At 37.9% G+C, this 27,668-nt stretch overlaps 1 protein-coding gene and 1 long non-coding RNA gene across 9 annotated transcripts in view; one reads left to right on the top strand and one right to left on the bottom strand.

The window, feature by feature from the left end:
* Positions 1-23,073, top strand: part of LOC139757266 (uncharacterized) — a 191,374-nt gene extending 168,301 nt beyond the window's left edge. For 2 of the 3 annotated variants that reach the window (XR_011714556.1, XR_011714557.1), the window contains exons 7-8: positions 21,215-21,330; positions 22,935-23,073. This is a non-coding gene — a long non-coding RNA (uncharacterized lncRNA). Of the gene's footprint in view, positions 1-16,787; positions 16,965-21,214; positions 21,331-22,934 lie in introns of all 3 variants that reach the window. The other variant, XR_011714558.1, reaches the window with a different exon arrangement.
* The window catches only part of Klp31E (kinesin-like protein 31E), a 212,125-nt gene continuing 193,406 nt past the window's right edge, over positions 8,950-27,668 (bottom strand). For 4 of the 6 annotated variants that reach the window (XM_071677591.1, XM_071677595.1, XM_071677593.1 and 1 more), the window contains 9 exons: positions 27,063-27,212; positions 25,440-25,596; positions 24,838-24,943; positions 24,306-24,442; positions 22,838-23,049; positions 21,195-21,315; positions 19,526-19,769; positions 18,779-18,905; positions 8,950-10,559 (listed from right to left, as the gene is read on the bottom strand). In XM_071677591.1, coding sequence (XP_071533692.1) covers positions 10,487-10,559; positions 18,779-18,905; positions 19,526-19,769; positions 21,195-21,315; positions 22,838-23,049; positions 24,306-24,442; positions 24,838-24,943; positions 25,440-25,596; positions 27,063-27,212 — 1,327 coding nt within the window. In that variant the 3' untranslated portion in view covers positions 8,950-10,486. Of the gene's footprint in view, positions 10,560-15,730; positions 15,831-18,778; positions 18,906-19,525; positions 19,770-21,194; positions 21,316-22,837; positions 23,050-24,305; positions 24,443-24,837; positions 24,944-25,439; positions 25,597-27,062; positions 27,213-27,668 lie in introns of all 6 variants that reach the window. The other 2 variants (XM_071677592.1, XM_071677597.1) reach the window with 2 other exon arrangements.

Raw genomic sequence — 27,668 nt, 5'->3', positions numbered from 1 at the left:
ATGATAAGTTTATGAACGCCCCTTGTCTGTCTTGGACAATTGCATGGTGTCCTAGCTTCTTGTCTTCGATGTATATCGACTGACTGTTATTTTTCTCTCTTGTGTGTCCCCTGATGATGTGGTTATTACACAAAAGTGCACTTGGGAACTCATCAAGTTTCATTTTCCCCATGGACTCATAGGAATATACTTGATTACATGCAAAATTGTGATCCTTTCTAGTATGTATATATGTAATATATGGGGATAATAATTTTGTAGTCTAGGTTAAGGATAGATGATACACAATTGAAAGAAACTATTTTTTTAATTTTTTTTGTGTTACTTTTGATCCTACAGTTAATTTTTCACACTAGCAAATTAATATCTGGATAATTAAAAATCCATCATATGTAACAGTTTTATTAATATATATAGTACACAACATGCCTAACTCTTGATACAGTATGACATACTGGGGGACTGTTTCCTTTAGCTCATGCTATATAAAAATACTCTCTGCATAGAATACTTAGTATTATTTACAGGATAGGTGTATGGGAAGTAATGTGACATGATTTAGCACAGGTTGTCAAGTATCTTTGCTTAATGAATAGTACAAAGGTGTGCCGGTTGAAATCCAGTTTAAGGCTGCTGTTTTACCAGGTTATAAGATGTCTGCTTTCTGTGGTCTGTTTTTTTGTTACTGTAGAGTATAATCTTAAGTTTTTGGAAAAATGGAAGTCTGAAAGTATATATATATAAATATATATCCCTTACACATACCATACATTTTCATCATAGTATGCATTTCACTTTTATTTCTTTACATAGCAGAATAACAATCTCCTTGGGGAATTATCTCAAGATGAAAGTGACAGGCTGTGTTTATACCATCAGTTAACACTTCTAATCTGTTAGCACCCTAGTGACAGAATTGTGAATGCATCACCATAAGCTTTGCTTCTAAAGGTTTAGAGCACTAAACTGAAACTAAAGATTTACATACCTATAAAATATGAATGATGAACCTCCTTGAGAGAAATATAGTTGCTACAGAGAGGAAAAAAGGCTAGGTATTGAAAATTGCTTGAAATTTAATTACACCACTTACAAAGCATTAGCATTTATATAAACAGTATGATTCTCTTAGTGCAGCACTTGTGAAGTTGTTTTGCATTCTGCTTTGTATATAAGGGAATGACTAGTTTGTAATAATAGTGCTGTTAAGAAATAGATTTCAAATCAGTACAATTAAAACATACTGCTCCCTTTACTCATAGTTCACCTGCACACGTGTGTATCATAGCACTGGATAACTTGAGCTAGATAAGAGATTGCATTGACTAAATAATTGAAAGAATGTAATCACAGCACATGCATATATATATATATATATATATATATATATATATATATATATATATATATATATATATAAGTTGAAGAAATTCACAGGTATCACAGATGAACCTTTCATAACTAGGACTTCAGGTAATTACCCCCTTGAATGAAGATCATCTTGTACAATCAAATTTGTCATATCTATGAATAAAATCCCATTTTTTTGGTCATGAATTCAACCCTAGATTAATTCTGTGTTAAGGCACAATTTCTGTTTATTCATATGTGGTGTTTTAAATTAGAAGACATTCAGGCTTTTATTTTTATTAGCAGAAGCTCAGACTCCTGTTTGACAATATACTGATGGTACAGACCATGGTAACGTTTTGCAAAGGACCAGACTTCTATGGTTAAAAACACGGTAGTAATGAAATAGGGGCAGATTTTCATTGTCCATTAAGAAAGTATGAATTTGTTCATTTGTAACTTTTCTGTAGCATACATTGCTTTCACAGTGCTAGGGTACAGTGTCCCTCTGGACTTGTATGTTGAAAAATTGGGTTTGATAGAAATCAGTTAGTCAAAATGTGTACATACAAAAATGGTAATGTTTGTTTATTGTTTTAAGAACATTTATTACTTGAATATATATATATATATATATATATATATATATATATATATATATATATATTTTTTTTTTTTTTTTTTTTATACTTTGTCGCTGTCTCCCGTGTATTGCGAGGTAGCGCAAGGAAACAGACGAAAGAAATGGCCCAACCCCCCCCATACACATGTACATACACACGTCCACACACACAAATATACATACCTACACAGCTTTCCATGGTTTACCCCGGACGCTTCACATGCCTTGATTCAATCCACTGACAGCACGTCAACCCCTGTATACCACATCGCTCCAATTCACTCTATTCCTTGCCCTCCTTTCACCCTCCTGCATGTTCAGGCCCCGATCACACAAAATCTTTTTCACTCCATCTTTCCACCTCCAATTTGGTCTCCCTCTTCTCCTCGTTCCCTCCACCTCCGACACATATATCCTCTTGGTCAATCTTTCCTCACTCATTCTCTCCATGTGCCCAAACCATTTTAAAACACTCTCTTCTGCTCTCTCAACCACGCTCTTTTTATTTCCACACATCTCTCTTACCCTTACGTTACTTACTCGATCAAACCACCTCACATATATATATATATATATATATATATATATATATATATATATATATATATATATATATATGACTTGACCCTCAACCCTACTGTACCTAATAACCTTGCTCTTATTCACATTTACTCTTAACTTTCTTCTTCCACACACTTTACCAAACTCAGTCACCAGCTTCTGCAGTTTCTCACATGAATCAGCCACCAGCGCTGTATCATCAGCGAACAACAACTGACTCACTTCCCAAGCTCTCTCATCCCCAACAGACTTCATACTTGCCCCTCTTTCCAAAACTCTTGCATTTACCTCCCTAACAACCCCATCCATAAACAAATTAAACAACCATGGAGACATCACACACCCCTGCCGCAAACCTACATTCACTGAGAACCAATCACTTTCCTCTCTTCCTACACGTACACATGCCTTACATCCTCGATAAAAACTTTTCACTGCTTCTAACAACTTTCCTCCCACACCATATATTCTTAATACCTTCCACAGAGCATCTCTATCAACTCTATCATATGCCTTCTCCAGATCCATAAATGCTACATACAAATCCATTTGCTTTTCTAAGTATTTCTCACATACATTCTTCAAAGCAAACACCTGATCCACACATCCTCTACCACTTCTGAAACCACACTGCTCTTCCCCAATCTGATGCTCTGTACATACCTTCACCCTCTCAATCAATACCCTCCCATATAATTTACCAGGAATACTCAACAAACTTATACCTCTGTAATTTGAGCACTCACTTTTATCCCCTTTGCCTTTGTACAATGGCACTATGCACGCATTCTGCCAATCCTCAGGCACCTCACCATGAGTCATACATACATTAAACAACCTTACCAACCAGTCAACAATGCCAGCTTTCATATATATATATATATATATATATATATATGTCCCTGGGGATAGGGGAGAAAGAATACTTCCCACGTATTCCCTGCGTGTCATAGAAGGCGACTAAAAGGGAAGGGAGCGGGGGGCTGGAAATCCTCCCCTCGTTTTTTTTTTTAATTTTCCAAAAGAAGGAACGGAAAAGGGGGCCAGGTGAGGATGTTCCCTCAAAGGCCCAGTCCTCTGTTCTTAACGCTACCTCGCTATCGTGGGAAATGGCGAATAGTATGAAAATATATATATATATATATATATATATGGATGTGCTGGAAATTTGATGTTGAGGACAATATGTGGTGTGAGGTGGTTTGATCGAGTAAGTAATGTAAGGGTAAGAGAGATGTGTGGTAATAAAAAGAGTGTGGTTGAGAGAGCAGAAGAGGGTGTTTTGAAATGATTTGGTCACATGGAGAGAATAAGTGAGGGAAAATTGACCAAGAGGATATATGTGTCAGAGGTGGAGGGAATGAGAAGTGGGAGACCAAATTGGGGGTGGAAAGATGGAGAGAAAATGATTTTGAGTGATTGGGGCCTGAACATGCAGGAGGGTGAAAGGCGTGCAAGGAATAGAGTGAATTGGAACGATGTGGTATACCGGGGTCGACATGCTGTCAATGGATTGAACCAGGGCATGTGAAGCGTCTGGGGTAAACCATGGAAAGTTCTGTGGGGCCTGGATGTGGAGAGGGAGCTGTGGTTTCGGTGCATTATTACATGACAGCTAGAGACTGAGTGTGAACGAATGGGGCCTTTGTTGTCTTTTCCTAGCGCTACCTCGCACACAAGAGGAGGGAGGGGGTTGTTATTCCATGTGTGGCGAGTTGGTGATGGGAATAAATAAAGGCAGACTATGAATTATGTACATGTCTACATATGTATATGTCTGTGTGTATATATATGTATACATTGAGATGTATAGGTATGTATATTTGCGTGTGTGGACATGTATGTAAATACATGTGGGTGGGTTGGGCCATTCTTTTGTCTGTTTCCTTGCGCTACCTCGCTAACGTGGGAGACAGCGACAAAGCAAAATAAATAAATATAAATATGTGTATGTGGGTGGATTGGGCCTTTCTTTTGTCTGTTTCCTTGTGCTACCTCACTAACGCGGGAGATAGCGACAAAGATTAATAAAAAAAATAGATAATATATATTATTATTTTCATAATAATATAAAAATAATATATATTATTTTTTTATTAATCTTTGTCAATGTCTCCCGTGTTAGTGAGGCAGCCCAAGGAAACAGACAAAAGAATGGCCCAACCCACCCACATACACATGTATACACATACACGCATACCTTTATATTATTTCCCCCATACATGTTCGCCATTTCCCGTGTAAGTGAGGAAGCATCAAGAACAGGACAGCAAAGCCTTAAGAGGATATATTCCTATACTTGGCTCCTTGTTCTGTTCCTTCTTTTGGAAAGTGATACAAAAAAGGTAAGAGAGAGGTGTGGTAATAGAGTGTGGTTAAGAGCTGAAGAGGGTGGACTGAAATGTTTGAACATGAGGAGGGAAAGTGTGAGGAAAGGTTGACAAAGAGGATACAAGTGTCAGAAGTGGAGGGAACAAAGAGAACAGGGTACCAACATTGGACATGAAAGGATGGAGTGGAAAAGATTTTGAGTGATCAGGGCCTGAACATGCAAGAGGATGAAAGGCATACACAGAGTGAACTAGAACAATGTGGGGTATTGGGGTTGATGTGCAGTCAGTGGACTGATCCAGGGCATGTGAAGCATCTGGGGTAAGCCATTGTAAGATCTGTGGGTCCTGGATGGGGATAGGGAGCTGCAGTTTGGTGCATTACACATGACAGCTCAAGAATGAATGTGGGTGGATGTGGCTTTTCATCTATTTCCTGATGATGCCTCACTAGTGCAGGAGGCAAGTGAGGATTTTTTCCCTCTAAGGCTCTGTCATCTGTTCTTGATGCTACCTCTCTTATGCTGCAAGAAATAGCAAGCATTTATGGGGGGAATAGTAGCTCCAACAATATTATATGCTTGTGAGGCATGGGATATAGATAGGGTTGTACAGAGGAGGGTGGATGTGTCGGAAATTAAATGTTTGAGGACAATATGTGGTGTGAGGTGGTTTGATCATGTAAGAAATGAAAGGGTAAGAGAGATTTGTGGAAATAAAAAATGTGGTTGAGAGAGCAAAAGAGGGTGTGTTGAAATGGTTTGGACATATGATGTGAATGAGTGAGGAAAGATTGTCAAAGAAGATATATGTGTCAGAGGTGAAGGGAATAAGATGCGGGAGACCAAAATGGAAGTGGAAGGATGGAGGGAAAAAGATTTTGAGCAATAGTGGCCTGAATATACATACAGGAGGGTGAGAGGCATTCAAGGAATGAATGATGCGGTATACCAGGGTTGACGTGCTGTCAATGGACTGAACAAGGGCAGGGCATGTGAAGCATCTGAGGTAAACCATGGAAAGATCTGTAGATAAGGAGCTGTGTTTTCGGTGCATTACACATGACAGCTAGAGACTGAGTGTCAGGGTTCCCACTCTTTTACTGACAAAATTCAAGACTTTTTCCAGGATATTTCCAGGATCTGTAAATGTTTTCCAGGATATTTTCTACAGGGTTTTCAGTCCACTTAATCTTAAATGGACTTCAATGGACAAACCATCTGGATAACACTGATCATTGGTTTGTGTTTGTTCTATTGAACACATTTATAACTTAGTTACCATGTTAGTTCTAACGACATGTAAAAAACTTCTGTTGAACAGTCTTCATCCAGAAGGTCCATAGATGCCCACTGAGGGGCAGAGTCATACATTCTATTGTAGCACGAGGAACTGTAGCCATAATCTACATATTTGTAGAAGTGAAAAAAATCCACCAAATTTCAGCCTATGGCTGTACTGAATAAAAATGGCAATCCATTCGGACAAAAATTTAATCCATCTTGGCGTAAAGGAGTACAGTCTTAGATTAGGATTTCCTTCTATAATGTCAACAACTTGTTTTGGACTCAAATAAAAAGCCCTTTCAATTTTTAAAGATTCAATAATTTTAGCATTAGCTATTTCCTTGCAACATTCATCCGTAACTTCCTCTGAAAATTGTTTCTCTTTTGTTAAAGTTCTTGGTTCCAATTCAGTGCTAACTAAACGCTTTGAAAATAAACATGCGATATTTACAAAAATTTCGCAGTCTTTGAACATATTTGTATTTAACAATATTGCATCAGGAAAAAAAGACTTTAACCCAATCTGAGTCAATAAGAGTTGACTTGGCAAATGCGAAGCATGTTTTTTTAAAAATAATTGGCCATCACGATCATTATTAACCATCGCTTTCATTACTCCATAACAGATGTGAGCAAGCGCCATCGAGACCGCGATTTCAGTTTGATTCGTACCATACAACTCGCCCCACAAAAAAGCCGCAATGTAACAATAAAGTATATTCAGGGTATGAAAGAGAAGGACGATTGAGGCCCAAGGGAAGTAACCTTTTCCTAACTTCCCTTTCAAGGGTTTTTCCCGGACAGTTTCAATTTTACGCGTTTTCCAGGCCTTTTCTCGGCCGGGAGCGCCTCAAATAAAATTCCTGGGTTTTTCCCGTTTTTCCGGTGGCGTGGGAACCCTGGAGTGTGAACAAATGTGGCCTTTGCTGTCTTTTCTTAGCACTACCTCGCACATGTGCAGGGGAAGGGGGTGTCATTTCATGTGTGGCGGGGTGGCGACGGGAATGAATAAAGGCAGCAAGTATGAATTATGTACATGTGTATATATATATATGTATATATCTGTGTATGTATATATATGTATACGTTGAAATGTATAGGTATGTATATGTGTGTGTGTGGATGTGTATGTATATACATGTGTATGTGGGTGGGTTGGACCATTCTTTTGTCAGTTTCCTTGCGCTACCTCGCAGGAGACAGCGACAAAGTATAATAATATATATAAATTTGTATGTTTCGGCAATCTTTTCTCAAACTTGTTTGACTGAATTGCTGCTAATTCAGCATTCATCAGTTTCTTGCTAATGTTCTTAACTTGTCTAACGATTCTCTTATACTGCTCAGGTAGATTACCAATAAGCTGGCCAAAGGTCATTCCAAGGGTAAACCAAACTCCAGTAGAAACCAGCAGTGTAATTCATCTTAGGTTCACATTACAGCATAGCTCAACACAAGGTTTTGTGACGTGTCACATTCTCAAGTTGTAAGGAGAGTATGATATGGTCTAGGTGTACTTATACCTAGACCATGCCTCACTGTCCTTATACTTGAGAATGTGACATGAATCATGAAATGTAGTGTTGTGATGTGCTATACAGTGTATCTAAGAACAATTACACCATTGGTTTCTACTTGAGCTTGGTTCTAAACTTGCTATGAATTTTGGCTAGCTTATTGGAAATCTTCCTGAGTAGTATAAGAGAATAGCTAGACAAAGGAACAGATGAAAGAATGGACCAACCCACCCACATACACATGTATATATATACATAAATGCCCACATATACATACCTATACATTTCAACGTATACATACACATATATACACAGACATATACATATATAAACATGAACACATCCATACTTGCTGCCTTCATCCATTCCCGTCGCCACCCCAACACGCATGAAAATGGCAACCCCCTCCCCCCATGCGTGCACAAGGTAGCACTAGGAAAAGACAACAAAGGCCACATTCGTTCACATGCAGTCTCTAGCTGTCATGTGTAATACACCGAAACCACAGCTCCCTTTCCACATCCAGGCCCCATAAAACTTTCCATGGTTTACCCTAGTTGCTTCATATGCCCTGGTTCAATCCACTGACAGCATGTTGACCCCAGTATACCACATCGTTCCAATTCACTCTATTCCTTGCACACCTTTCACCCTCCTGTATGTTCAGGCCCCGATCACTCAAAATCTTTTTCACTCCATCCCTGGAGATAGGGGAGAAAAAATACTTCCCACGCATTCCACACGTGTCTTAGAAGTCGACTAAAGGGGACAGGAGTGGGCGGCTAGAAACCCTCCCCTCCTTGTGTTTTAACTTTCTAAAAGGGGAAACAGAAGGAGTCATATATATATATATATATATATATATATATATATATATATATCAAGTAATAAATGTATACACTTACAAAAACTTAACATCTCTAACCAGGTGAAATACATGGAAAACATGAATATATGAAATGATGTAACTAAAGCTTTAAAAATGAAATAATGAGCATGAGTACTTTCATATATAAAATTGAGTCCATGTAAAAGAGCAGATAAATTAAAGCATATCATGACTGCAAGTACAAAATGATTAACCAAAGGAAAATATTTACAACAAATAAGTAATTACAGATTTACATGACTAATTAATGGCACAAACCACCAATATGGTTTTTTGCACCTTCCTAAGAATTAATACTAAAGCATCCATCATCCAGTAAAAGATGGCCTTGGTGGGTACTGATACCATAGCAGAATGGTAATGAAGCATGCTAAATCAGTCAAGAAGCATCATCTAACAGAAAAATCCATTTATTTATATTCACTTTGGAAGTCATATAGAGTACGATTGTCATGTTTTTGTCATTCAAAACAGAATTTATTGTATTATCCATACCGCAATCGGGTGAAATTATGCTACAGTGGAGGCACGTCCTTACCAAACTGAATCCTGCAAACTAAATTGTCTAAATGACTACACCACCATGCTCCAAAACCATTAACTGTGGAAAGCTCACAACCAGTAACTCATGGAATGGCAAGCAAGGGAATGTCAATGCAGTGCAGTGATCACAGCATCATGTAGTAAAGCCCTGCATGCCAAAACTCCTTAAAACATAGATAAATAAAAAGGATTGGCTGCTTCGCCAAGTGGTGCTGTTTTCAAGTGCAGCTACCCATAAGGTGAATAATGAATGTAAATGACCCATTGGATTCACAAGACTGCAAGCAAATCTTCCTAATTTCTAAACATTTTACAGCTGAGATAACAAACTATGATGGCCACTTTCTAAGTTTACTGTTTCACCAAGACTTGCTTCATTAATTAGCACTATATAGATATTGTTGCTTTGTGCTTGTAGCATATTAACATTATGTCATACTGACAAACACTAAAACTTTTCATTCCAAATAACCTGTCACACAATTTTTGAGTAACTGTTTTGAGAGTGGGTAACTGCAGAGGTGTATCTGAAGGATTCATATTTAGCACCATTAATGTCACTGAGAATAAGTGAGTTGTTCAATTCTTATTCACCAACATTGCGAAAAATCTATTTTTTTAACAAAACACTTTCCAAGCATGAATATAATTCCATCTTCATATCACATTATTATTTCAAGACAGTACCCCTGATGACTAGTCACAACCTCATGGCCAAGAAGGAATACATCTCATGATAAGGAACTATACACAACTTTGTCTCAAATCAGGTTTAAAACTCCCTAATATCAGAGCTGCTTTAAAGGCCCATTACCCACAATGACCAGTCAGGAAGGGCAACCTTTCAGAGTGTACAGTGAAAATAACATTCATCACCTGGTCTTTTAAATCATACAAGAAATATTTGTATTTTCTTTAAAAAATTACCCCAGTGGTGATGGTTACCATTTACAGGTTTTGTATATAGATAGTTACATGCGTTAAAACAATATCAAGTATGAAATACTGTGTCCATTGGTAAAACACCTTAAAATTTATTTTGGTTTCTGCTTTATCAGAGCAAAAAATCTTTAAGTAACATATCTTGCACGAGACAGAAAAACCTACCTGGCCTATTGTAATATAAATTTTCCTTATGTATATTAAGTATACTATTCTATAAAAAGGCAATTAAAAAAGTGCACATCCTAAAATTATGCTAATTTAGCATGAGAAAAATATGAGAATATTTACAAATAAAGAGTCAGTAACTCTGATACCATTTTTCTACATTAAAGTATGGGAACACTGTACAGCTGCCTGAGGTATCCTTTAGGAAAATATAAATATTCCCTTATGAATGTCCATGGAAAATTCATGTAACTTCCCTTCACTGTTGAGAAACGACATCATGAAGCATCTGATAACTCTGGAGACACATCATAACTTGTCCTCATTCTCCACATGCCAACTGTGCAGTCACTGTGAGGAGAACGGTGAATTATTATATACTCAGAGTTATGATAAAGCTGTACTATTATTGCGAAAGTATTTCCAGCAAAATAGTGGGAGCTGAAAGCAACCCTTATTAAAGAGTTCAAGTTTCCCAGAATCCAGAGACAGATTTATGGGAAGGGGGGCCATGGCTCCCTAAAGAAATATTCAGCCCCATAAGCATGTGAATTTTACAGGTTAATTCATCATTTCTGATTTGTCTCTGGCTTTAATTCATGAGGTGATGCATTTTTCCTATGTCTACTAATTATGAATTGCTACTAATAACATAGTTATACGTGGTTGGCTGGTACGTTTCATCCTTTGATCTCCCATCCCCTAATATTTTTCACCAGCTGTGTGATAGCTTATGAGGGAGTAAAAGAAAAAAATGAACTATTTGAAAGATAACATATACTAATTCTAGGAGAAGAATTAAATCATTACTGTGATATTCATCTAAACCCTTATTGGAACGAGCTTGCAAGCTTTGCGGGGTCCCTAAAACTGGATTTCATCAAAAACTTCCCACATATTCCCTGCGTGTTGTAGAAGGCAACTAAAGGGGGTGGAAGGGGGGGTTGGAAACTTTTCCCCTTCTTTTATTTCAATTTCTAAAAGGGGAGACAGGAGGAGTCAAGTGGGGAGTGCTCATCCTCCTCGAAGGCTCAGAGAGGCGTTTCTGAATGTGTGTGGATGTAACCAAGATGAGAGGAAAGGAAAGGATAGGTAATATGTTTGAGGAAAGAAATCTGGATGTTCTGGCTCTGAATGAAACAAAGCTCAAGGGAAAGGGTAGAGTGGTTTCAAAAAAGAAGGGAGAATGTTGGGAAGAGAGTGGTGAAAATAAATATTGGGGAGAAGAGAGTGGTGAAAGTGAGCCAGGAAAGGAGACTTGTGAGAGGAAGTACCAAGAGAGATTGAATGTAAAATGGCAAAAGGTGAGAGCATATGATGAGAGGGGAGTGGGATGTATTTAAGGAAGCAGTGATGGCTTGTGCAAAAGATGCATGTGGCATGAGAAAGGTAGGAGGAGGGCAGATTATAAGGGGTGGTGGGATGAAGAAGTACAGTTGTTAGTGAAAGAGAAACTAAGAGGCATTTGGATGATACTTGCAAGGAAGGAGTGCAAATGAATGGGAGATATATAAAATGAAAGCAGTAGGAAGTCAAGAGAAAGGTGCACGGGTTGAAAAAGAGGGCAAATGAGAGTTGGGATGATAGAGTATCATAAAATTTTAGGGAGAATAAAAAGATGTTTTGGAAGGAGGTAAATAACGTGCATAAGACAAGAGAACAAATGGGAACATCAGTGAAAGAGGCAAGTGGGGAAGTAGTAACAGGTAGTGATGGAGTGAGTATTTTGAAAGTTTGCTGAATGTGTTTGATGAGAGAGTGGCAGATAGAGGGTGTTTTGGTAGGGGTGGTGTGGAAAGTGAGAAGGTCCGAGAGAATGGTTTGGCTAAGAAAGAAGAGGTAGTGAAAGCTTTGTGGAATATGAAATCTGGCAAGACAGGATGTCTGGGTAGTATTGCAGTAGAATTCATTAAAATAGGGGGTGACTGTTGCTGATTGGTTGGTAAGGATATTCGGTGTATGTATGGATCATGGTTAAGTGCCTAAGGATTGGCAGAATGTGAGCATAGTGCCATTGTACAAATGCAAAGGGGATAAAGGTGAATGTTCAAACTACAGAGGCATAAGTTTGTTGAGTATTCCAAGGAAATTATGTGGGAGGGTATTGAATGAGAGAGTGAAGGCATATACAGAGCATCAGATTGGAGAAAAGCAGTGTGGTTTCAGAAGTGGTTGAGGATGTGTGGATCAGGTGTTTGTTTTGAAGAATGTGTGAGAAATACATGTAAAAAAAGATGGATTTGTATCTAGCATTTATGGATTTGGAGAAGGCATATGATAGGGTTGATATAGATGTTTTGTGGAAGGTCTTAAGAGTTTATGGCATGGGAGGTAAGTTGCTAGAAGCAGGGAAAAGTTTTTACCAAGGAGTAAGAAGCGAGGAGAGTTATTGGTTCCCAATGAATGTCGGTCTGCGGCAGGGGTGTGTGATGTCTCCATGGTTGTTTAATTTGTTTAAGGTTGGTGTGCAAGAGTTTTGGAGAGGGGGTGAGTATGCAGTCTGTTGGGGATGAGAGAACCTGGGAAGTGAGTCACTTGCTGTTCACCAATGATACAGCTCTAGTGGCTGATTCAAGTGAGAAACTGTGGAAGCTGGTGACTGAGTTTGGAAGTGTGTAAAAGGAGAAAGTTGAGAGTAAATGTGAATAAGATCAAGGTTATTAGGCTCATTAGGGTTGAGGGACAAGTTAATTGGGATGCAAGTTTGAATGGAGAAAAATTGGAGGAAGTGAAGTGTTTTAGATATCTGGGAATAGACTTAGCAGCGAATGGAACCATACAAGCAGAAGTGTCACAGAGGTGGGGAAGGGGACAAAGGTTCTAGGAGCAATAAAGAATGTGTGGAAGGAGAGAATGTTATCTCGGAGAGTAAAAATGGGTATGTCTGAAGGAATAGTCGTTCCAACAATGTTATATGGTTGCGAGGCATGGGCTATAGATAGTGTTGTGCAGAGGAGGGTGGATGTGTTGGAAATGAAATGTTTGAGGACAATATGTGGTGTGAAGTGGTTTGATCAAGAAAGTAATGAAAGTGTATGAGAGATGTGTGGAAATAAAAAGAGTGTGGATGAGAGAGCAGAAGGGGTGTGTTGAAATGGTTTGGACATATGGAGAGAATGAGTGAGGAAATATTGACAAAGAGGATATATGTCTCAGAGGTGGAGGGAACAAGGAGAGGCAGGAGACCAAATTTGAGGTGGAAGGATGGAGTGAAAAAGATTTTGAGCAATCAGGGCCTGAAAATACAGGGGGTTGAGAGGTGTGCATGGGATAGGGTGTATTGGAATAATGCTGTACACTGGGGTCAACGTAATGACAGTGGAATGAACCAGGACATATGAAATGTCTAGGGAAAACCATGGAAATACTTGTGTGGCTCAGATGTGAATAGGGGGCTGTGATTTCACAGCATTACACATGACAACTGGAGAATGGGTGTGAATAGATGTGGCTTTCCTTTGTCTGTTCCTGGTACTAATGTGGGAAATGGCAATCAGGTATGAAAGAAAGAATACACATATATGTGTATGTGCGTGTGTGTGAGTGTTGTTTTTGTGGTTGTTAGGCAGCCAGTGATTGTTTTAAGTCCACTTTTTGTAGTTTGCAATTTTGGTGTATTTTATTTTGAGAGGTGGTAGACCAGGCTGGTGAAGCATAATTTTAGAGTGGAGTATATCAAGTGTTTGTAGATGTAAAGGGATGATTTTTCCTACCCAAATTTTATTTCAGTTTGTGTTCTGAGGGCATTTAGTTTGTTGCTTTTGTGTTGATGTTACCGACATGGGAGATGAATTTTGTATGTGAAGCCCAGAATGGTTGGTGTTTTTTCAGAAGGAGTGATTATCCATTCATGTTGAGTGGAAGGTGTTGGCTGGATTCATGTCTGTCTGGGGTTTATATAATGAATGAAGACTTTTGTGGAGATGCAGACATACTATTCTGGGTGAGACATTGTTCCAATTGTGTAATGTGATGAAAGTTTATTGCTGTGATGTAATTATGAAGTCTTTCATGTCTTTTTTTTCTCAATCTGATGTTAATGTGAGGCATTAATCTGTCATTTGTACACTAATTCTCAAATGTTGCAAATACAAAATGGAAACTCCCTACCCATATGCAAAGTTATGAGAATGTCATTGTTGGTTCACAGATACACACATTACTGTTATGCATGCAAAGAGCCCAGGGTTCTGAGGAAAAAGACTAACACTCCCCACACAGCTAAAACATAACTATCTTCATTACCCTGACAAGAGAAATTGATAACTAAAAAAATGTGTTACTTTGTGATGGGTTTCTGGCAACTTAATCAAGATTAAAAACTAAGAAAGCTATACAAGTACAAAATCATAAAGTAGTATGTACTGGCTAATAAAGAATGTGGACATTCACATCTTGGACAATCAAATCCTCAGCAGAAGGATCTAGGACAGTCTCAGGATATCAGACAAACAATTCACAATTTTTTTCACAATGAATGGCTGAAGAATAACCCTTTCACCACAGCTGGAGCATACAAGCCCCAGTAATATTCTTTCTGTTCGTTAGGGCACAAAAATAATACCTGAACTGGCTGCTCCAGCATTAAGTGAAAATGCATGCCCAGGAATGCTTGTAGGGTCATCCTATGCTTTTGTAATAAACACTACAGACTACAGCCTAAATTTTTCCACACTCGTCAGTATATGTCATGTCAAGGAAGCCTATGCAAGATCTGTGCTTTAATGTTATGTAATAATTTGGGATGTTATATATTAAAGACAATGGATATTAGAAACAAAAACTTATAGCAATCATATTTGTCTGGAAAACACAAATTCAGAAATACTACAAATCTAATTGTATGTGCCTAAGGAGTATCTTGTGCACTTGGCAGTGGTTCAGTAGAAGTTAAAGGGTGAGTAGCACATAGGAATAATGTTTCACGAGGTTGAGTTGTATACTATTTCACTTACAAAAATAATTTTCAACCGTTGTACTAAACTTCTGGAGATATATTTTCAGATTATTTGAAAATATTCTCCACAATGTAAAGATATTAAGACTGCTGCAGTAAAAGGGTTTAATCATTCAAAGAAGGTTAAACACACACTGAACTGAACATAGGCAAAGGATGCTTACACTGAACAGAATAAGATAGGCTCCATACAATTTTCACTAAGTGTAATAACGTCAAAAACGGATTAAGTGGCTAAGCATTAATAAGGAAAAATTAAGCACCTCTGTGTACATAGGAACATATATAATAATTCAAGGCCTTCTATAGAGAAAAGTTGTCCACTACTGGTTACTAGTATTTTTCTCCAGTAATTCATCTACTATCTGAATACCATTTCATGTATGGCATCAGATGATACTTTTATGATGAACAAGACTATGAACCTTTGATAAAAACATGTTTTTGAGGAAAAAAAAATGCACTTAAAGCAAGTATGGGGGGAATAAAGTCAAAATCTAAATTAATGTCATTCAAAGCTGATGTTATTCATCACACCATCATGCACACTAAGGAATTACTTCACTTTTCCATGTTGGAGCTGAGGGGAGGTTTATAGAGAAAGTTCAAAAGTTCGGCCAGCAGCTACACCCACTAAGGGCCTCCACACCCGAATGTCTCCCTCACTGATGGGGCAGTAAGATAGAACAAAATTAGAGGAGTCAAAGGATGTGGGATAGTAAGCTATGGATCATAAGAGGGATAGAAAAAAAAATATATATATATATATATCTGTTAGTGGCAAGCTGAACATCTTAAGCACCACCACCTAATTTCAATATAAATACAACTACTAGGCAAACAAACTATGATAGTGTTCATTCCTAAAGTATGACTAAAATCAATAATTATTTCATATTTTCTACAATTAAAAAGATGAATCAATGTAATTTTACACTTTGTATACATGTTACAGATAATAATTACATCTTACCATCGCTGTAGTACAAATCATAGAAGGAATGCACTATATCAGGTTCATAACTTGGCCTTCAGACCCCCTATATCCAAGACAAGGTATTGCCAAAACTTACCTTCTACAATTCACTTACATAAACTAACATAATCCTAAAAGCAAAACCACAACCTGGTACTCATACTGAACTTGTGTATTCTAATACTTTAAGAATAAAAACCAATGCTATACACTTACATTACCTATGATCCTCTTGTTCATTAAGGTATGACACCTTAATATAAATACCAGCCACATATCTCCTTGCACTTCATAGAAGGCCACTAAGGGTTGGAAGCAAGGGAATGGAAAAACTCCCTGCTGTTTTAACTTTGTAAAAAGGGGAACAGGAGCAGTTAAGCATTTGTTTTCTAACAGTTTGACCACTAGTTAATACTCTCTCACTGGTATGCCAATGATTACACTTCAACTAATTTTCCCTCCCCTCTTCACTTTCATACTTATTCTTTCATACACGATGAACGTATTTCCTTGCTCAACTACGATGTGTAACCTCGTGGAATGTGGAAGCAATAACCAGTTTCTGTTTTGTTTCAACTGTGCCAAAATGCAAATTCTACCCACTTCTCTTTTATAATCTTACATATTTTCTACTATTCATTTTCAGAATGTCTCAATACAACCCTACAATAACAAATACAACGGGAAGACCCATATCCTCAAAGCTATTCTGAAAATTTCACTTAAAGAGATCACAACATTTGGTCTTTGTGGGCAGTAGCTGGTATGCAGCTAACGACCATGGAGATATATTACCAACACTACCCGCCTAGGTATTAGGAAGGTTAGTGATGGCTGCATAGTGAACCAGTACTTCAGTGGTTGTCAAGTTGCACTTCTCTGACCAAGGTAGCTGTCTTTTCTTTCTGCTTCACCTACACATGGACTGTTGGTATTGTTAAGAAACATACAATCTCTTCTTGTCATACATGACACTTGAAAACAACTCATCTGCTCATACTTTGTAACTCTAAAATTTCCTGCAGTGAGCACTATCCACAAGCACTGCCTTTTGGCAAAATGGTATGAGCAATAAAGTAATACATAGGAACATTTAGGCAGGAGCATTAGGTAGAAATATTAGGTAGATGTAGTGGGTAGGAATATGAAGAACGAAAATTAGGTAGACGTAGTCTGTATGAACATGAGGTAGGAGCCTCTGTAAACACTGCTAAAATTGCCCCATGCCAGTAGCCTGATAAGGATGAGGCACTAAAGGCTAAGAACCAACACTGGAGTTCACTAGTTATGAAGACTACTGCCATGGCCACCCCAATGAGGGAGTTCAAGGTGGGAACAGGCATCAGAGATATAGACAGACAGATAGATAGACAACATGTGGTTCTCATGAGGCACTCGTGTTATTTAAGAGCCATATAAAGGTATTTCATATCTACAGGGGTCTCATTTGCCTCTGTATGGAGTACTGCTTGCATATCTGGAGGGGCTCTTCCACCTTTCTCTTTGCCAAAGTGCATTCAAAAGCTTTCCACCGTACCGACTCATGTTATCAACTCCTTACGCATCCCTTTCATTCAACCATGATGTGGCTACCCTCTGTTCTCCATTTAATATCTGGGTCTGCATTAGGCTGCCACTTCCCACAGCTGCACTGTGAAGACCAGCCACACAAGGACTGACCTTTTAAGACAACACCCCTCTCCTTGTTCTTTCTACAGTGAAGCTGTGGATTTCTTTTTTCTGTATCCTTTCCACCTTTAAGGGTTCGTTTTTTAAACATCTGAAGAGATCAGTTTAGCCCTCACTCACTCCTATAACCCTAACTTTCCTCAGAGATGGCTGTAATCAGTGCATGCTTTTGCCCAGTCTATGTCAACAAAAAAAGGGGGTCCTCTTTTTTTTCCTTATACGTACAGCTTGTCAGATAAGCCAGGATTAATTTCTGTTTTTTTCTATTCACCTTCTCTGAATTTTTTTATAAACTACCACAGCATGTAAATATTCTTATTTCTACTGCATAGTAAGGTTATCATTCACCTCCCCTATCTATACTAGTAGGACTTGTCATAGAAATCACAACAAACAAAAGGAAAATGTAACATTATTTCTGAAGCACATCATGGTTTGCAATTGCCTACCCCTCAAAATATATATGACACATCATGTCTGCCACTGCTACCACCCTCTCTCCTCCCACCACCATCAGCATTACCACTACTTTTGTAACAATAGCCACCATCCTCATTCCTCTTATCACCAAAACCTTACCCCTGCTGGTGCCACCACCAATGAATGCCCTCATCCCTGCTAATCCATCACCACCACCATTATAACTTTCCCCCTGCTGCTGCCACCACTACCACCACTCTAATCCATACTGCAGCTCCAACCAGAGATCTGGATGACCAGGGTCTGGATAACTGGGATTAAGAGTAGAACTTGGTTTCCCTTACAAAGCGAAACACTAAAAATAGCAGTCATTGCCCAATATATGCCTGGAGTGTATAGGGAAATGAAAGAATAGGAACAATATGCATAGAGTACTAAGAAAAATATGTATGGAAACAATTTCATATATCAGAAAACTAGTTCTTTACCAAAGATATTACTGCATGAGACAAAGCTTATCCTACTTACTTTGAAGCAGTGAAGATACAAGTAGAATTGGTGGTGATGGCATTAATAGGAGATGCATGTGCTCTTAATTCACCAATAAGCTGACAACTTTCTGCAGACCACATCTTTATCATTCCACTTCGACAGCCTTAAATGTAGTGAAAGAGTTCATAAGTACAAATGCATAAATGGATGGACCACACAACACATCCTGCGAAATTATGTTTAAAGACTGACTTTCATAGCAATCTTTTAAGTAACTGTAAACTAGTATCCATAGCACTGAAAGGAGTAAGGGTAAGCAGCAAAAGGGGTAAGTGTTGTATGGATGTGGGGCTTAGCAAATTAGTAACACTGCCCACAAGCATCTCAGTCTTTACCAGATATACACTTAACTGAAACCACTCCCCAGACAGGCATGTGGTACTCTCTGTCTATGCCCTATTACCCATCTCTCCATTATAAACACTGAAACAAATAAGACCTCTCATGCTTAAAATGCAATTTGCACAGTGAGCACCTACTTCTCAGATGTTTAGTTCTCACCCAGTTAATACAATTACCACTCTTTCTCAACCTGTGGTCCTGCTTGGTGGCATGCCTGATTCCTGAGTACTACAAGGTCCCACAAAAGGGGGTCTTGGGAAAGGAACATACGATATGCGCATATGAATGTATATATTTTGACAGTCTTAAAGAATGGCAATTATGATTGGCTGTTACTTGTGTATTCTTAAAACTCAATATACTTTCATAAATTGGGATTACCTGAGAGAACTATCTGGCCCCCGGGAGTGAAGCACAGCGCACAAACCCAGTCTTTATGAGCATTGTTCAGGGACTGTACATGTTCACCACGCTGAAGATCCCATTTCTTTATACACATATCTCGAGAGCCAGAGAAGAGTGTGTCACCATATAGGGCAAGTGACTGTATGCCATCATAATGTGGGGGGTCCAGATTCAGTCTAGGATTAACCAGACCAGAGTTGTTTGAAGAAATGTCAAATACCTAAGAAGTAAAATTTATATTATCATTACATTATGTTCAGGGGCTCTTTGGTATATGGTAAGGGACAGAGAAGTAGAGAAAAAGAAACAGGAGTGACAGAGATGGGAGGGACTACCTACCCAAAATGAGATTTTGCCATGATGACAGGCTCTGCACTGCTTGCTTATTGAATTATTCATCTGTCCCTCTTCCTTCCTTCCTCACTCCTATCTATCATTTCCCACCATCTTCCTTTCCCTTGTTTCCCAATCCTTTAAAATTCTCTCCCCTCTTCTATTTCCTCTACCTCCCACCTTCCTTTTCCATTCCCCTTTATTCCCTCAACATCCTTCTATTCTCATGTCACCTCTTTCTTTCCTCTTTTCTTCTTTCTCTCTGTTCCTCCACATCTTCCCTTCCTCCCTTCTCCCCCAACTACCTCCTTCCCTTTTTACCAGTCCTCCCTCATTTTATTGCCTACTTTCTCTTATCCCTTCATAATCATTCAAAAAATGCAGGTAGAGGAAGGAAAGACGGGGGGAAGAGTCATTGTTTTTTCTTTCCTTCCTTCTCCTCTCCCTCTACCCTTTGCCTTTATTTTTGCTACCCCTGTTGAATCCCTGCCATCTCCTATCCTTCATTTTTTCTGATGTTTCCTCCCATGTTTTCAAATCATTCTCCTATTCTGTGCACAGAGATCTCAAGGAAGAGTAGGGATGATAAAAATGTAAGGGAGAAGAGATGTCGATGAAGCAATTGATGAGAAGGTAAACAGCAAAGATTATGGAGTGGGAAGAGAAACATTCAATTTCATCCATTCAATCCTAAGCTTGGTCTACTCTTTACATTTACCCAGCCTGTCTTTTAAACAATAGGCAAAATTAAAAAACAAGGAAACAGCCCCTATAAATCAATTCAATGTTATAGGATATAATAAAAAAAAAAATATAAACAATTTCATTAACAACTATATTCCTTTTGTTTCCTTTGCAGTACAATAATTTGAGAAGCCTTTTGTTGCAGGTTAACAGGCATTACAGGGCCCAAATCATTTATCATAATAATCATTATCAAATTCTTCAAAATCACTACTTTATATCCAAATTGCATCTTATTTCTTCCCATGGCTCTGCATGTTTATGTCTGTGGCTGCCAGACTCACTAGAATCATTCATAAAGCTGCTAGATGCATGCTTGGATATGAATCCTTCCACCATCATGTTTAGTGGGTAACTAACAACTATGAAATTTCCAGGGGAGAATTATTACTGTTGATGACATATCTATATAGAGTTCATGGCTGCTCCAAGAAACATGAGCATTATCTCATAGGTGTGTAGAATTCTGGTGATGTGTCTGTATGACTAAAAGGGTTTAAGAAGAGTTAAGACACAGCCTGACTGAAGCTGAAAGAGTATGCAGATAACAAGTTAATAGGAGACTAACCTTAATATAATGATCCTTAGATCCTGTGGCTACAACATCTTGACCTGGGATGGTAGAGTCTACAGCCAAACACATAACTGCTGCCTGATGTCCTCCTGCTAATTTACCAACAGCTGTATGTCTGAAGAAGAACAAAGTAAGTATATGACTCAATACATCATATGTACTAGGCATTACATCTGACGTATAAACACTGTGTGTCTGGAGAATATAATAAGCATATAACTAAATACATGCATATATACTAGGCATCACATCCGATGCACACAACATTCAATCTCCACACCAGTAACATAAACACAAAAGCATCACAAACTAAATGCCCTCAGAACATTAGCTGGCACCAGATCTGGACAAGAAAAAGAATTACTGTCAACCATCTTTCACAGACAATTCATCCACTCTAAACTGTCTCAACTGCCTGGCCTTTCACCCTCTCATAAATGGCAAACTAATCAAAATAGGGCACTCAGAACAATTACTGACTGCCTAAAAACCAAACACTCAACACCTTCACTATGAAACAAAGGTCCACTCAATACAGACCCATCTCAACATGCTAAGTACCCAGTTCTCTGTAACAGCCACCACTTACTACTTGATAATCCTGTACACTCAACAAAGACTCACACACATCACAACGACCTGTGTTCCTCCAGTAGATGTGGCCAGCTCTCTGATTGCTTCAGGAGCCTCGAGGATAGAAGGAATTCCTGGGGTAGGAAGTAAGTATACTATAGGACAACATGAGATATTTTGTAAGTATTATTCCTGGGGCAGGAAGGAAGTATACCATAGGACAACATGAGATATTCTGTCTGTATTATCAAACGTATGTAAAAACGGTCTTTATTAGTTAACCATGAAACTGCATTTATGACATTCAGAGACTATTTTTTCAAAGGTAACACACACTGATATTTTTTTTTCCCTCTTTTTCTTTTTTAGCAATTTATTATTATAGACCACATAAAGTTTTGGGAATAGAGCCTTTGAAAGGAAAAAAAGTTTTACAGGGTAACAGAATCAAATCCTCAAGCTATCGTTGTAAACACACAGGAGACATTAACTTATTATCTATCTGTTCTATCTATCTACATCTCTAATCCTTAAGCTGTCACTGTAAACACACAGGTGACATTAACTTATTATCTATCCATTCTATCTATCTACATCTCTAACGTCCATTCCCTTTGGGAACTCCCTTAAGGAAGTGGCCTTGGCAAAAGAGTCTCCATAAATGTTGAACTTATTTTGTTCACAGTTTTACAACTCTTTCATTATAAAGCATCTTGCCTATCCATTCTCTCTCTCTCTCTCTCTCTCTCTCTCTCTCTAGATTTTGCAAAACCATCTAACAAAGTGAATTATGGAGTGCTACAAGGAAAAGTTACAAAGCAAAACATCAAAGGCAAGCCAGTGATGTGGATTAGTTTTCAACCAACACAAAATTCAAGGTAGTACATCCTATGGTCATCTTGAGCTCACTTACTGCCCTTTACCGGTCTCTCTCACTCAGGTTTACCAGTAAAGAACAAGAAGGGTTAAGACACGGTTCCATTACATTATTGGCTTACGTTCACCAATATACAAACTAATACATGATATACGGAAATTTGTTTTAGGCTAACAAGCATACTTACTTTCGAAGATCCCATATCCTGACGATATTCCCAGCTGCAGAGTATAAAATATTTGTTGATGTGGATATGGCAATATCTGTAATCAATGTTTCTCCAGCAGGCATCTGCAGAGTTCGTGACTGAGTGTTGACTTGTGAAAATCCAGATGAAGTTAAGCCAGCTGAGCTGAATGTCTTGTTACACTTGGCTGGGTTTTCACGGATGTCCCACACCTGCAGCGATGTAAGAATTACAATAATGTAATATTTATGGTATGATTATATTATACACTTCTTTGTACTTGTAAAAAGAGCATAAAGGGTCAAAGGCTATCTACATCAGGATGCTTGTGGAAACAACACTGTAACTGACATAAAACCAATAAAACTTCAAAACATCATAACAGAAAAAATTTATGCTTTGTCCTCATACCCTGTTGATGTCTACTAAAACTGGTTTAGCTTCCTCTACATTCATGCAATACACCATCTCTGACCAATTATTTTCCTGCATCAGCTCCATCCTCCCTCTTCTACCAGTTTTCTTGTGTTTTAATTTGAAGTTTAAAGTATGTCAATTTTCTCAAGTTCCATATGCTTTGAGGTAACATTCAGGAAAGCAGAGTCATCTTGCCACAGTTGTTCACTAAAGTACTTGCAGCAAAGAAATACCAGATATACAAAATAGGTAATTTCATTATTTGGTTAATCTATTTTCTCTAAACCAACAGTAATTCAACACTAACTCACTTATTTCATACTTCTTAGACCTTAATCAACTATCATTTGCCTTTATCTGGGCTGAGGAATTAAAATAAAATCTCACAAACTCCTACTTTTTACCTTATCTACCTGTTAAAGTCATTATCTGAGGACACTCATATCACCCCCCCCGAACCCCCAATTTCTTTATATGCCTAGAAGTAGACAAAAAAATATCATTTTACTTGAAGGATAAATGAACAATGCAGGAAACGACAATTAAGTATGAAAGTATATATACATATAAAGGCGTGGACATGATATAATGAACTGGAGAGATGTGGTATACACGGACAACGTGCTATCAATGGACTGAACAAGGGCATATGAAACAGCTGGGGGATACCATGGAAAAGTCTATAGGGCCTGGTTGTGGGTAAGGGGCTGTTTTGATGCATTACAGCTCTTAGTGCTACCTCACTAACATGGGAAATAAAGAACAAGTATAAAAAGAGCATACAAAAAGATTTTACTTCCTGCACTAGGAGTCCCTTTTATCAAAATGAGGCTCCCACAGTGGTCAGGCTTCCTGTTTAAATGCCAATAATTATATGATTACTGTCAATGTATAGAGGGAATGCAGTGTTCACATGTCCATAGTCCTTAAAAATAATGGAATTATTAAATTTAAGAGACCTGCAAATTCCCTTAGATTTCCATTTACTCACATAATCCTAATTTCTAAACTAACATGTGTTAATATACTCTTACACACAGTAAACACTCACCTTGATAAATGAAGAGGAAACAGAGAAACAGGTATGTTGGGCTTCATAATATCTTACACAATTAACATTATTTGGATGCCCACCAAGGGATTGTATTTCTTGGCCACGTACCAAGTCCCACATTTTGACAGTACGATCTGTAAAAAAGTTATCATAAATGGCTTCTTCCTAAAAAAATATACATTATAATAAAATGTAACAGATTTGGCTGCTGTGTATCTTGTGGTTCATAGTGTTGAGGTATGAGTGCCTGTTTGCAATTTGCCTTTCAAGGATTAGATTAGAGATGGTGTTATGAAAAAAATGCCAAAAACTGACTGATGAGTACCAAAGTCAAATATCATAATCTTGCTGGTCTTAACATTACTGCTAAATCTGATGTATATAAATCTAGCATGTTCTAGTTTGCCTGCATCACTAATATCAGGACATCAGATGTTAAAAGAAGCAAACTAAACAAAAGGCTCCATCTGCTATGCATTGATAGCAGAGTAAAGGGATTAGTATCTACAAAGATCACTTATAATCTTACCTTTGGATGCAGAGAAAAGGAGATCATCAGTTGCATAAACTGACAGTACAGCCTTAGAGTGACCCTGAGCAACATGTGTGCACGCCAAAACAGATCGCTGACTTGCCTGTAAGAACAATATGCCAAGTCTTAACAATTGGTATAGTTGTCTATCATATAATTCCTTAATGTAAAAAAAAAAAAAAAAAAAAAAATAAGTGATTTCTCCTGCTATCTGAGAATGCCATATTTTTACTCATGTGTTAGAGAAAAGGGGCTCACAATTTACTTGAAAAATCAAAAAATCAATGTATCCATTTAGAGTTCACATTCCTATGTGGCCTCTTGACTGACAAGCAAAGCTCTGCTGTTAAGAGCCTACATTCAAGGGTACTTTGCATCATTTAAACGTTGAAAGTCAACACTTGTGTAAAAATGTGACTACTGTACTCTTTCAATTCTCTTCTAACTGTGCTATTACGAAGTTCAATCAGACAACAGTCTGTAGTCTCTGTAAGAACCCTAAAGTGATGGTTCATTTATTCAAAATAGATTGCTCAGATAAATGAAAAGACAAGATGTTGTTCATGATTCTTACATCTTGGAAAATACCATTTGCCTACCCTTCCAGCATGTGGGTTGATGATGCCTGTGTTTGGCCTTGTTTCTCGCGTAGAGGATGTAGTTGAGGTTAAACGAGAAAAAACATTCTCTTCCCTGGATGTGGAACGTCGATAAGTGGTTGGAGAAGTGGGTGGGGTCATCTCTGGATTGTTGTCCCTATTTGAGAATAATGAAAACAAGAACATTGTTTTCAATCATTACTGAGACAATTTACGATGTAGTGCAATGAACGTGATGAATGAGGAACTGCAAACAATAAGTGTGCTACCTTCAAACATGTTAAACCTAACAGCATATGTACCATGATTTGTTAATGATCAAAGTGCAACTAATAACTTGTTATTGTTCAATTGTACGTCTTCTTTAGATGTTGTCTTCTTTAGATGTTTAGACACACTGTTTAAAGCATAAGTTCCACCCATACTATTTAACTATGTTTTCATACACAAATATCCTGCCATCAGAAAGCAAGACATACATATCCATATATCATCTAATGTGCAGGAGAATGTGCATAAAAGTCTACATGGAAAATTACCCAGATGTTACTGCTATCAAAATACAAGACAATAGCTTCAGGTAATCATTAGCTGTCTCTATAATAAAGCAAATTTCTGATAACTATACAAGGCTTCATCCTCCCATCCAAAAACAATTGATGGTCCAATATGATGTGTGCCAATCTAAGAATATTGCACACTGGAACAATCATAGCTATAACCAAGTTTGTTCCTCAAATCATCAATGCAGTGTACTACCAATACACACAATTTTTTTCAAGTACATATGATCCTGGCAGAATCGCATCTTAATGAGTTTTTTCCACGATAATTTCACTTTAAATTCCAGTGATTGGGAAGAAAAGTTTCAACTAATCTATATCACCATATTTCTGTAAAGCCCACATAGCATTTTGCATGCAGTGTGAGATAAAGAAGGGCCAGTGCATGTTTATTTTGAAAAAAAATATAACTTCCAGGGCATTTCTACTGATTCCCAGTAACAATGGACAGAGAGTCAAGTTAGCTCTGAGACCTTACTTTTGGATGCTAAACAAAGAAGAGCATTACTCATCATAGTGAGCAACAAGATGTTTACTCAGTCATTTCAAGGCTCTGGAATAACTAACCACTCATGATGATGCCACCTTATGTGCATGGAGAAATTGTGCAAACTGATGTCATTCTGTGGTTGTAATATCAAGGGATAGTTGCTGTTTGATTCACTTGTTTTTCTTCTCGGTATTCTTGAAAGGCAACCAAGGGGATGTGCACCTAGGTAACTAATGTTTAGTATTAAAACTCTAGCCATCAGATATGGATACAATGTAGTGCTGTAAGTACCAATGTAATTTAGGCAGCTGCTTAGATGCATCAATGTCATGTATGTTTACTGTCACCAGAAGAGTAACTACTGTAAATAATGATGTGTGCTATACTTTCAATAAAAAAATGCTGTTTATGTAACCAATCCAACAGTTAACACAATAACTGTAGTGTCAAATGATGCTGAATGTACTTTGTTTGTTATTAATGTTATTGTCAATTATGATCTGGAACCTAAGCTCTGTACTATGAAAACATGGTTGAAAATCGATTTAACAACTTCATACTGCTACTCACGCAGAATTTTGTCGTGAATAATTTAGATTTGAGGTGCTAAGAGAAGAGAGGGACCTTCTACCCAGTCGGGGAGAAGTGGATTCTTGGCGTTCATATGACTTGCGACTAAGAATTGGTGATGCTTTGTCAGGTCGATTGGACATCAGATTCCTGTAAGCCAAGCCAGCCCAAGCCGAGGCCAGAGGTTAGTGTGGGCTCTGCTATTCTGCTGCTGGTTAGTCTCCGGTTAATTCCACTAATGTGCAGTTCTGGACGGTGAAGCTCAACTTCCCAATTAATACAATTTCATTATGTGTAATATAACTTAGTGTAAGGATCCTGTTGTGCTTGATCAATTTTGTTGGCACTGTGATGCTGGCTTGACCTCATTAATAATGTCATTATGCAGGAGTGCTATTACAGCACAAATGCACAAATGAACACAACATGAAGACAGAGTCTTTCAAACAAAACAGACAGATGTTAGTAAAAAGAAAAAAAGGATACACACGATTTCAATGTAACACTGACAAACTATGGAATTAAAAACACTTCAAGAAGCAAGTTATCAAGTAAAATACAGCTTTCACAGTCACAAAACCGAAACTAAAAACTTATCAAGCAGCA

The sequence above is a fragment of the Panulirus ornatus genome, chromosome 25 (assembly GCF_036320965.1).
Source record: "Panulirus ornatus isolate Po-2019 chromosome 25, ASM3632096v1, whole genome shotgun sequence".
Lineage (NCBI taxonomy): Eukaryota > Metazoa > Arthropoda > Malacostraca > Decapoda > Palinuridae > Panulirus > Panulirus ornatus.
Note: the sequence above shows the minus strand (reverse complement) of the source record. Positions and strands in the feature narration are given on the sequence as shown.